Source organism: Salvelinus sp. IW2-2015, linkage group LG6.1 (genome assembly GCF_002910315.2).
Source record: "Salvelinus sp. IW2-2015 linkage group LG6.1, ASM291031v2, whole genome shotgun sequence".
Taxonomy (NCBI): Eukaryota; Metazoa; Chordata; class Actinopteri; order Salmoniformes; family Salmonidae; genus Salvelinus; species Salvelinus sp. IW2-2015.
In genome coordinates this window covers 28,023,977-28,036,408 of record NC_036845.1, presented here as the reverse complement: position 1 = coordinate 28,036,408, position 12,432 = coordinate 28,023,977, and the positions used below count along the sequence as shown (strand labels likewise).

The 12,432-nt window shown below is 41.3% G+C and overlaps 1 protein-coding gene across 2 annotated transcripts; it reads left to right on the top strand.

Moving 5' to 3' along the window:
• The first annotated feature begins 2,418 nt into the window (after window positions 1-2,418).
• LOC111965388 (putative monooxygenase p33MONOX) lies at window positions 2,419-12,122 on the top strand. Of its 2 annotated transcripts, none has more exons than XM_023989564.2 (4): window positions 2,419-2,497; window positions 9,765-9,904; window positions 10,076-10,266; window positions 10,533-12,122. In XM_023989564.2, exons 2-4 carry the CDS (start codon window positions 9,774-9,776, stop codon window positions 10,739-10,741), a joined length of 531 nt encoding a protein of 176 aa, XP_023845332.1. In that variant the 5' UTR covers window positions 2,419-2,497; window positions 9,765-9,773; the 3' UTR covers window positions 10,742-12,122. The 2 variants fall into 2 exon arrangements, with proteins under 2 accessions (XP_023845332.1, XP_023845331.1); XM_023989563.2 differs by having other exon boundaries at window positions 2,483-2,625.
• The last annotated feature ends 310 nt before the right edge of the window (window positions 12,123-12,432 follow it).

Genomic DNA, 12,432 nt, shown 5'->3' with positions numbered 1-12,432 from the left:
CCTTTCTAAGGTCTTCGAAAGCCAAGTCAACAAACAGATTACCGACCATTTCGAATCCCACCATACCTTCTCCGCTATGCAATATGGTTTCAGAGCTGGTCATGGGTGCACCTCAGCCACGCTCAAGGTCATAAACGATATCTTAACCGCCATCGATAGAAACAATACTGTGCAGCCGTATTCATTGACCTGGCCAAGGCTTTTGACTCTGTCAATCACCACATTCCTCATCGGCAGACTCGACAGCCTTGGTTTCTCTAATGATTGCCTCGCCTGGTTCACCAACTACTTCTCTGATCGAGTTCAGTGTGTCAAATCGGAGGGTCTGTTGTCCGGGCCTCTGGCAGTCTCTATGGGGTGCCACAGGGTTCAATTCTTGGACCGACTCTCTTCTCTGATACATCAATGATGTCGCTCTTGCTGCTGTGATTCTCTGATCCACCTCTACGCAGACGACACTATTCTGTATACTTCTGGCCCTTCTTTTGACACTGTGTTAACACCCTCCAGGCGAGCTTCAATGCCATACAACTCTCCTTCCGTGGCCTCCAATTGCTCTTAATACAGTAAAACTAAATGCATGCTCTTCAACCGATCGCTGCCTGCACCTGCCCCCTGTCCAACATCACTACTTGGACGGCTCTGACTTAGAATATGTGGACAACTACAAATACCTAGGTGTCTGGTAGACTGTAAACTCTCCTTCCAGACTCACATCAAACATCTCCAATCCAAAGTTAAATCTAGAATTGGCTCCTATTCCGCAACAAAGCATCCTTCACTCATGCTGCCAAACATACCCTTGTAAAACTGAACATCCTACCAATCCTTGACCGGTATTCATTACAAACCAATATCAATTGATATTACAATGCCTCAACTCTTTATGATCAGTCTAATCACCAGTGATCACTTACAAGCCACCTACTGTACACCGTCTACTCGCGTACTCGTCGCCACCTGTTTCCGTAACTCCAACACTGGTAAGTCACAACTTAGTAAAGTCCCCCCACTGTTACCATAGAGGCACCTACCTGTAGCACGCGCTCCAGCAGGATTCTCTCTGTACCCCCAAAACCAATTCTTCCTTTCGCGCTCTTCCTTCCAGTTCTTTGCTGCCAATGACTGGAACGAACTACAAAAATCTCTGAAACTGGAAACACTTATCTCCCTCACTAGCTTTAAGCACCAGCTGTCAGAGCAGCTCATAGATTACTGCACCTGTACATAGCCCATCTATAATTTAGCCCAAACAACTACCTCTTTACCTACTGTATTTATTTATTTATTTTGCTCCTTTGCACCCATTATTTCTATCTCTACTTTACACTTTCTTCCACTGCAAACCAACCATTCCAGTGTTTATTTTTTTAAAATATATATATATATATATTTTAACTTGCTATATTGTATTTACTTCGCCACCATGGCCTTTTTATATTTTTATTTATTGATATATATATTTTGTTTGCCTTCACCTCCCTTATCTCACCTCACTTGCTCACATTGTATATATACTTATTTTTCACTGTATTATTGACTGTATGTTTGTTTTACTCCATGTGTAACTATGTGTTGTTTATGTGTCGAACTGCTTTGCTTTATCTTGGCCAGGTCACAATTGTAAATGAGAACGTGTTCTCAATTTGCCTACCTGGTTAAATAAAGGTGAAATAAAATAAAAAATGACCAAAACACAGCCAGAAGCATAGGAACTGAGAAGTGGTCTGTGGTCACCACCTGCAGAACCACTCCTTATTGGGTTGTCTTGCTAATTGCCTATAATTTCCACCTTATCAAAGTTGGATCAGCCTGTAGTGTTGTTTTCCACTTTAATTTTGAGTGTGACTCCAAATCCAGACCTCCATGGGTTGATAMATTTGATTTCCATTGATAATTTTTGTGTGATTTTGTTGTCAGCACATTCAACWATGTAAAGAAAAAAGTATTTAATAAGAATATTTCATTCATTCAGATCTAGGATGTGTTATTTTAGTGTTCCCTTTATTTTTTTGAGCAGTGTATTTGTTTTTAGATCATCTGACTTACTGCCAGGTTCTCAATTCGATTTTCAGGGTTCTATGTGTGTAAATACATAATGAGGTTTAACCCTCATGTTGGGTTTGTTTCATGTTATTAATTATGTGTTCCCGGTCCAAAATGACCGCCCCATTCGATCTGATTTTAAATACATAATAATACATATATTATCACCTAATGTTGTGTTAGATATTTTTATCAACTTAAGTTCTTGTGAACATTCCAAGTTGTGAACTTCAATTTGCTATTTATGACCTGTAGGCCTCATTGACCTGAGCTCATACAACTTGTTTTTGAGTAAAACAACAGCAGGATTAAAGAACTGTCTGTTCTACATTTGAGTGYTATTTGTGCTGTGCATGTTGCCAGGCAACACAGTTAAATGAGACGAGCCCACGTTTTCCTAAAACAACCAATCAGAACACCTGCAACAAAGGGAGAATGATGCCATTTTTAGGTTCGTAGCTGCAATACGCATTGTACCTCCGTGCTGTGTTTGTTTATTACACTTGAAAAACAACGAACAATGGATAAAATGAGAGAGTGGCTTGGCCTGGAGAGTCAAAKAAATCTTCCCATGAAAAGGTATTTGATCAGAGCCATATCTTGCTATTTGTCAAGGCCTAACACTTGGCTAGTTAACCGACCTTTACGTAACGTCAACGTAGTTAATTTAGCTAGCACAAAGTGTACCTCTTTACGTTTATTCTGCCGATATCGTATCAGGACAGCAAAGTAACGTTAGTTATTTTTGTAATCATTGTATGTTAAATAAAGCTAACATCGTTAACCTTAGTTTAAGCTAGCCGACGTTCACCGCTGCTCAGGCTAGAGCCAGTTTGGTCCATGCAATATCCGCGTTTTCACTGGGCTAGCTAACGCGTTAGCTACCAGCTATGTTTTTGTGGTTGTCGTCAAAGAAACATTACACTAACGTTACATGGGTAACTTTAGGGAGTTGACTTGGTGTCAGGTTAGCTAGCTAAAGTGTTGTTTAGTTAGCCAACTCAAAAAGATTTGTCAAGCCAAATGGTTAGTTGTCATTTCGAGCTTAACAAATAATTAGCCCTTGGCCTGTAACGTTAGCTAGCCAGCCTATGCTATGTTTCGGAAATGACCAATTGCCCATTGGCGCACCTCTTAGACCTGGTTTCCCAAACTCGGCCCTTGGTGCACGTTTTGGTTTTTGCCGTAGCACTACACAACTGATTCAAATAGCCAACTCATCAAGCTTTGATTATTTGAATCAGCTGTGTAGTAGTGGTAGGGAAAACACCAAAACGCGGCCTCCATGACCGAGTTTGGGAAACCCTGGCTGCTTTCCAAACACTTAAAGACATCCTATCCCCTCAGCCCTCAAATTAAGTGGACACTTCTGACGATGACGAGTATACACTTGCGGGACAAGGAAAGGAAGGAAATATATATATGTATTTTTAGTTGTGTGTGTGTGTATATATACACACAAAGGACATTTGGGCTAGGGGGTACAATACCACATTACACAAGGACTTTAATTAAGACAAAAAAAGGTTATTTACCCGATTTGCTTTTCAAAAGTGTCTAGAAATGCCAATGTTTTGTGCTCTTGTAGGAAGCAACATTCCCCCAATGCTGACTACAAATTATTTATAACTAGGCTATTACCTCACTAACAAAGGATATGTACAAATGTGCACACGTTACTACGTGTAGCTTTCGCTTTGATCTCAAAACAAGCATGACCGCTCATGCTGTATAAAGTCCAGTTCAAAGTGAATGGCACAGCCTACTGTAGCTCTGATTGTTATGGCGCACCGGTCTGTGCAGAGTACGGACCTGAGTGGTGTCTGAGTGGTGTCTGTCAATGCAATAGAATCCTACTCTGATGCGTTCTGCCCACAACAAAATCTCTTGCATAGTTTGTTTTGGTATGTTGCATTGAAAGTGGCTAATATTGCATCACAATTACCGCAGTGAAGGGAAACGTTGAGAGTTTTAATTAACGGGGATAACTCTAGAAAGTTGAGTGAAAGTTCAATCTCGTGCTTCTCTGCTTCTCTGCGAACTTAAAAATGCTTTGAAAGAAATATTGGTTTAAACTAAAATGCAGTTAATCATTTTAGCTTCAACTGCTTGAAAAATTACTGTCTCTACGCTGTCAAACTGCTATAAATGGCACAACTTAAACTTTTCAAATGTGCGCAACTGACTTGACTAGTAAAATGCGAGCAAATTTACAACACAGCTCATCTTTCATTTAGAAATGTAAAAAAAAATAAACAAGAACAAAACTGCTTTGTTTTAAATTAAATTAAAAGCTTGACCTATACCAGCCATGAATAAACAACAGAAAAGCCATAGGGCTTAGTCATTTTATCCCCAGTGACTCTAGATGGCTGGGTTACAATATGACTGCCCATTTACAATTTTAACGTTTGGGGGAGGTGTTTCTTCACAAAGAGGACCTGCTAGGCTTTGTCACCAGAGAGTCTGTTTCTTTTTTTGTCCACAATGTGTGAAGCTGCACTGAAAAGCTGCTCACTGTCCACACTAGTACAGGGAGCACCAAGATATTTGCGCACAGCTTTAGCTAGGATGGGGAAACGGTACTTGTTACTTCTCCAGTATCCAAGTGAATCTTCATTCCTGGGAATAGAAGGTTGTGTCAGGTATGCTAGTATCTGAAAATAACGGGAAAGGGGGGGTTAGTATGTGTAACACAACATATTGCATTATTCTTGCATTCCAAAGTTTTATTAGGCATAGGTCTACATTGGCAAATGTTGGCCGACGTCGTAACAGAAAATGAAAATACAACGCGTATCTCTCTCTCTGAGACACACACACACACACACACTGACATAAAAGTTTTGTTGGCATTTACATACAATTGAAGTCAAAGTTTACATACACCTTTGTCAAATACATTTAAACTCAGTTTTTCACAATTCCTGATATTTAATCCTAGTAAAAATTCCCTGTCTTAGGTCAGTTAGGATCACCACTTTATTTTAAGAAGGTGAAATGTCAGAATAATAGTATAGCGAATTATTTATTTCATCACATTCCCAGTGGGTCAGAAGTTTACATACACTCAATTAGTATTTGGTAGCATTGGCTTTAAATTGTTTAACTTGTGTCAAACGCTTCCACAAGCTTCCCACAATAAGTTGGGGGATTCTGGCCATCTTCCTGGTGTAATTGAGTCAGGTTTTGTTGGGGCCTCCTTGCTCATACAAGCTTTTTCAGTTCTTACCAAAATTATCTATAGGTTGAGGTCAGGGCTTTGTGAGGGCCACTCCAATACCTTGACTTTGTTGTCCTTAAGCCATTTTGCCACAACTTTGAAAGTATTCTTGGGGTCACATGTCCATATGGATGACCCAATTTTGTGACCAAGCTTTAACTTCCTGACTGATGTCTTGAGATGTTGCTTCAATATATCCACATAATTGTCCTCCTCATGAAGTCATCTATTTTGTGAAGTGCACCAGTCCCCCCTCCAGCAAAGGCGACACCCCACAAACATGATGCGCAACCCTGTGCTTCACGGTGAGATGGTGTTCTTCGGTTCTTGCAAGGGTCCCTCTTTTTTCCTCCAAACATAATGATGGTCATTATGGCCAAAGAGTTCTATTTTTGTTTCATCAGACCAGAGGACATTTCCTCCAAAAGTACGATCTTTGTCCCCATTTGCAGTTGCCAACCGTAGTCTGGTTTTTTTTATGGCCGGTTTTGGAGCAGTGGCTTCTTCCTTGCTGAGCGGCCTTTCAGGTTATGTCGATATAGGACTCGTTTTACTGTGGATAATAGATATTTTTGTACCCGTTTCTCCAGCATTTCACCAAGGTCCTTTGCTGTTATTCTGGGATTGATTTGCACTTTTCGCACCACAGTACGTTCATCTCTAGGAGACAGAACGCTCTTCTTCCTGAGCGGTATGACGGCTACGTGGGCCCATGTGTTTATACTTACTTACTATTGTTGTACAGATGAACTGGTACCTTCGGTGGTTTGGAAATTGCTCCCAATGATGAACCAGACTTGTGGAGGTCTGAAATTGTTTTTCTGAGGTCTTGGCTGATTTCTTTTGATTTTCCCATGATGTCAAGCAAAGAGGGACTGAGTTTGAAGGTAGGCCTTGAAATACATCCACAGACAAGATTTAATGACTCCAACCTAAGTGTATGTAAACTTCCGACTTCAACTGTATGTCCCCATTACCAGTAAAACAATCAAAACCTATTTATTTCACTTACTTGCTGTGCTGTTTCGTTCATTTGTTCAGTCATTTCATTCTCAACCAGGATTTTATCATACATGTCAAGCAGTGAAGTTTCAACTCTGCCTGTCTCTTCTGTCGTGGGTCCTCTTCCTCGGTGTGCACTGTTCGTTTCCATCTTGTCCATTTGTGTCTAACATTTCACGTAAACCCTGTTTCTTGTCTGCATCGAAGTAGCTATCCTTGTACTTAGCATCGAGCATGGTGGCGACACAGTAAAGAGGCTCAGAGAGAATGCTACCGAATCGCTTGTTCACAGCCTCTAGTAGAGTACTTYTGCAATCTGTGTCGGCAGTTTTGTTGAGCAGGCGTTTCAATGCCATAAGAGGGTACCACGTCTGCTGCAGACGCAGTTGTTCGAATGGAGCTAGGAGTGTGTTCATGTTTTCAATGAGTCCACTGGWTTGTACTGATTATTGCAGGTAACTCATAGTCGGCTGTGTACYCGCCAAGCACTCGTATTTGTTCCAGCAGGTCTTCCATCATGTATAAAGTACTGTTCCATCGGGTGGAAACGTCTTGCTTAAGCCTTTTTGTTTTCACTCCAAGCTGCTCCTGTATTGCTTGCAGGCGGCTGTATGCTAGCTGTGAGTGTTTAAAATGACCCACTATCTYCCTACTTGTTGCCACTGTCAGATATGCTGTGTTGTGCCAAAACACCTTCGTTCACAGCCAGTTGCAGCGTGTGTGCCATGCATGGCAAACTGGCGACTCCGCATTCTTCCGAAGTCTTTGTCATGTTACGTGCATTATCACGTAGCACAGCATGTACTTTGTTCTTGGGGATTTTCCAAGTTTCAAACATGTTCTCAAATGCCATTGAAATGGCAGCAGCAGTATGAGAACCAGCACAKTCTTGAGCATGCAATAYGGCYTTCCTCAGTACGAAATCCTCGTCKAMCCACTGTGCTGTCMGACTCMGCATGCTCATGGGRCTGACATTGCTGGTCCAAATGTCAGTTGTGAAGCTAATAGCAGTGACGCCCATAGCAAGTAGCTCATGGATGTGCGTTTCAACAATACTTTGTAACTCCGGTAGGGAAACATCTGAAAAACATTGCCTACTTGGTAGTGTGTACCGGGGCTTGAGGTGCTCGACCAGTCGGCAAAAGCCAACATCATCCATGACAGAACGGTTGATTGTCAAGGGAAATGAATTCCATGATCTTGGTGTTAATGGATTTCGCCTTTGAGTTGTCTCGCTGAAATGTTCTTACTCTTTCAAATGACTGCACAACTTGAACTTGTTTAGTTGTTGGAAGTGTGCGCTTAGTTTTTTTCCCCGATTTTGTTCTGAGTAGTCGCTGAACGTCTGGGGGGATGCACTTTCAAATTAGTAATTAGGTTTGTGGTATTAAAAGATTTCACTTTCTCCGGTCCATGGGAAATAATAGCCGCACAAACGTTGCATATGGTCTTTTTGTTATCTTCCTTTGAAACTTCAAAATAGATCCACACAGCAGACATTGTGGGCTAGGTTAGGAATGCTGTATTTTTCGTGGCGTCATTACCTCATCTAGCTATGTTATACAGGTATGCACGTCAGCTTTGACATCGGTTTTGCACATCGGTGTTAAACTATACATAGAGCCGATGCCGATGTTAGCATTTTTTGCTAATATCGGCCGATTACGATATGCTTACCGACTCTATCGTGCATCCCTACTATAAAGGTGTGTGTCATTTCAACGTTCTGTTTATTTGTAAATTGTTTCTCACTGATATGAAAGATAAGGTCCTTTATGCTTCCAAAACCGTACCGCAAGCAATACGTGTTACTGTTCAGACGGAGTGCCTGGGCTCTGAAACTCCCCCATACAGAAGATGTCTTCTTCACCATGATTCTTCTGTAATTTAATGGAACTGAGAGTCATGMTCAAGGGCTAAGTGGTTGTATGACATCAAAATGTGGTCCCCAACCGGCTGGTGCTGTGCTGAACACCAGATTTGGTTTTGAAAGTGCAGGGTTCCAAAGATGTTTGGGTCTGGTGCTGACACCTTAGAAGAAACCTCTAGATAGTTTTCTCTGCTCCTAACAGTCTAAGAGGGTATAGTGTATGCGCTGCATTCGAATGATGAGCACTACAGTGATCAGAACTTGAAAGGATTGCAACAGTGAGGACAGACCGAGAATGCAGGAGCATAGTACACACAGAAGTATGGGATATTCATCTCAACATTCCCAGAAGGAATGTAGAATGATGGAACATAGAGAATATCGTTCCAGAGATAGTAGTAACCAAAATCAACAGACTCAAAAAGGTAMGATTGGAGCTTGGGTAGCATGCATTTTCACTAGCCTATCATGGTTCTATGGATTTCATTAGCTGGGAAACTCTAGATAGGAGACTAGGCTGAGTCTTCTGGGAATATTGATACCTAGCTGGTAAACCTTMTTTGACTCTGGGTACCCTGCTATGGATTATATAGGGAATAGGGWTTGTTTGGTGACAGGTCTTGACTTTGTGTTGGTGGGTGCAGGACAGTTGTGGTCTGCCTGTCTATTATTTGGCCTGGGGAAAACACTCCCTGGCTTGATGCCTCTGAGTTATATGCTTATGTATAATGAAAATACGTGGCATGCAGTGATCATATAATTTTGGACTGACGAGCAGTGGTGGAAAAATTACAGAATTGTAATACTTGAGTTAAAGTAAAGATACCTTTAATAGAAAATTAGTCAAAGTAAAACTCACCCGGTAAAATACTACTTGAGTAAGTCTAAAAGTATTTGGGTTTAAATATACTTAAGTATCAAACGTAAATGGAATTGCTAAAATATACTAAAAGTATAAATCATTTCAAACTCCTTATATAAAGCAACTCATGTTTTTTATTTTATTTTTACGAATAGCCAGGGGCATGCTCCAACACTCAGACATCATTTACAAACAAAGCATGTGTTTAGTGAGTCCGTCAGATCAGAGGCAGAGGGATGACCAGGGATGTACTCTTGATAAGTGTGTGAATTAGACCATTTTCCTGTCCTGCTAAGCATTCAAAAGGGCACGAGTACTTTTGGGTGTCAGGGAAAATGTATAAAGTACATTATTTTCTTTAGGAATATAGTGAAATAAAAGTAAAAGTTGTCAACAATATAAATAGTAAAGTACAGACACCCTAAAAAACTACGTAAGTAGTACTTTCAAGTATTTTTTTTAAACTTAAGTACTCTTTACCACTGCAGACAAGAATGTTATTCCTGCATAGAGAGGGGTCTTAGAAGATCATTAGTCTGGGCACCAGTCAAATGGACTTTGTGTAGCCTGGTGGGCYGCCAGATAATCTTCTGTTCAGTGGCCCCCTTAGGTTAATCACTCATCTCGCACTGACTGCGGTCAACAGTTTCCAAATTTACCATGCAAAACGCATGCCTCTCGCTCCCTCATGGGCTGCAGACAAGAGKGCTACTGAACAACACATTTCTAAGCTGCATCKTTCTACCTCTTTGTCTCTGCAGAAGCTGAGAATGCCAAGCGGGGACTTCAAGGAGGACAGGCTTTCGACATCAGCTCAATCCACACCTTGTGGCACCCCTTCCGGGACCCCCTCCGTTACCCCCAGCGTCAGTCCCCACGCCTCACCGATACTCAACCGCAGGTATGCATCAAATGGCTATTTTTGGCTATTTTGGAATAGATCCTGTAGTTGAATAGACGTCCACTCCCCTCTGAATGAGCACTAGATTCAAATATGAGTCATATTTTCAGATGGCACATTAGGTTCAATTGTTCCATGTCTCTAATGGCTTTGTTGTGTGTGGACATGCAGGAACTGGTTCAACAGCCAGAGTCTTGCACCATTTCTCGCTTCCACAGAACTCAGTAGTCCTAACCTCAGCCCTGAAATGGGAGGCAACGAGGGAGGAGGTGGAGCGGGAGGGGAGAGGTGGAGCTTATTTGGAACTTCTCGCCCGGTAGTACAGAAGTCCACTACTGACCCCGGTTCAGAAACCAACACAGGTGAGAAATCAGTCCCTCGGGAGTTGTTGGCCGAGCTTTCTTTGTTAAAAAAAAAATAAAAAAAAGTGAGAAGGGTCTAAGAATAGACTTTGTGTTCCCAAGAGAGAATGTGTTAATAATAGTATTCTATAGTCATGGTCAAGTCAGCATTTCGGATTCTAAAAAATAACTTAAAATGTAATGGACGTTGCAATTTTTTTGCTTGGCTGATGCTATACCTTTTTGTCAGGTGCGTTAACATCCTTGTCTCCTCTGCTCTTCCTCAGGCTTCACACTAAAGTCATACTTTGGCGTGCAGAAGTCTACCACCATGGAGGAAATCAAGACCCAGGTCAACCTCATGGTGGATGACCCTGCCAAGTTCAACCCCCCCAAGATCGAGATCAGCAGCATCGAGGGCAACAGACCCCTCCAGACCCGCCCACACAAACTTAAACCCCGGGACATGAACGTCCTGACACCATCTGGATTCTGATACCCTTGCCTCCCTGTTGGCCAATAGCAGGTCTACTACCCTCTTCTGTCTCCTAAGCCTCCGCAGCTTCTGTGGAACACCGAGATGGAAAAGATGGAGGACGAGCTACAGAACTATATCCCCATATTCCCTGAACCCTGATGTTTTATATGACCCTATGCCTGCTCCCCCCACTTCTCCTCAATTAATGCACCAAACGGGGCATTTCCATCCGCCTCAAGAGGGTCACTTTTTTGGAGGGGTGCTTTGTCATACGATGCCCTGTTGTCGTCTGCTTCTCAGTGATGTCTTGAAATAGAAATTGTGGTTTTGATGTCTCATGAGTCCCCTGCTTTGGCGAAAACCCCCAAGCTCATTATATCTAACTCACTTTCACTTAAAGCACTGTACAGTACCCAGCCAGTGTCATTTCACTCAACTATACTCAATCGCCTCTGATGCTTTAGTTTTTTTTACAAATTTAACAGTGAGTGTGGTTTTACTGATGTTGTGCCTAAGCCTGCTTCTGGCATCTTGGTCACATCAGTTGACATTTTTTTTATTTTTTTTATAAAGATGAGTGGTTACTGCTAACCAGGATTATTTGTATTTGTTTTTCTTCATAACATCCAGATATTGTTTGTTATTAGTATTTAAGTGTCATGATATTTGTCATACCAGTCTGTAATGCTTTAAGAATATATTGATATGAAGTACAATGCTTTGAAATTGTCATTTTAAAAGCTTTTTTATATGGACTATTATTTTAGAATGAATACTGTTTTGTTTTTGCAAGATGTTCCAAGATKAATTCCAATAACTATAGCTTGGTCCACTGATTTTGGCTGTAAATAATTTCAACACTAACAAAAGTATTCCAATGTTTCTGGTTAATTATTTATCTTAATTGCTAACTTTAAAGGGCCGGCTCCCCCCATATGAAAGCCACTTACATTTTTGACTGGTACTCTATGTGTTTWTGATCCAGCTTTCGTCTAAGAATTAAATGGTGTTTTGGGATGGGGTTACTAGCTTGTGTATTTTACGTCGCACAGTATTATAACATCCCACATTAGATTTTTTATTGTCACATACACCAGATAGGTGCAGGTAAATGTGTTGTTTTACAGGGTCAGCCATAGTACGTTACCCCAGGAGCAAGTTAGGTTTAAGTGCCTTGCTCAAGGGCACATTGGCAGATTTTTCACCTTGTCAGTTCGGATATTCGAACCAGCGACCTTTCGGTTAATGGCCCAACCGCTAGGATACCTGCCCACATTAGAAAACACTCTTGGGTTAAAAATAAAAGTTGTGAAAATGTTGCTGATTTGACCATTACATCTTATGGACACTAGATGGCACAATAAGCTTTGAGGGTGAAATAAAGAGGACTCAAAAGATATTATTGTTGGTGACTCATTCATTTTTTACATTCAGTGTTTTTAACCGTGTTCGAGAGGATCAAAACTCTTATGTATCATGGGTAAATTGTGAATAATGAGTAGTGATTTGTAGATCAGGCAGTCACAATTTCCCCATGATCCATCAAGGTTTTGATGCTCTCGAACAYGGCCATTGAATTTGTTACAATAGTTAAAAAGGATTCTGTATTGCCAGCACATTCTAAAGGCAAAATCAACGATAGCACTCAACCAACGTTCCCTCTAATTTCTTTTGCCACTACAAATTTCAGGTCTGCTGAGCGCAAACCT

Coding starts and splice junctions, on each gene's coding strand:
- LOC111965388 (XM_023989564.2), top strand. CDS start 9,774: ATGCCAAGCGGGGACTTCAAGGAGGACAGGCTTTCGACATCAGCTCAA. Junction 9,905..10,075: donor TCACCGATACTCAACCGCAG/GTATGCATCAAA, acceptor GTGGACATGCAG/GAACTGGTTCAACAGCCAGA. Junction 10,267..10,532: donor CGGTTCAGAAACCAACACAG/GTGAGAAATCAG, acceptor GCTCTTCCTCAG/GCTTCACACTAAAGTCATAC.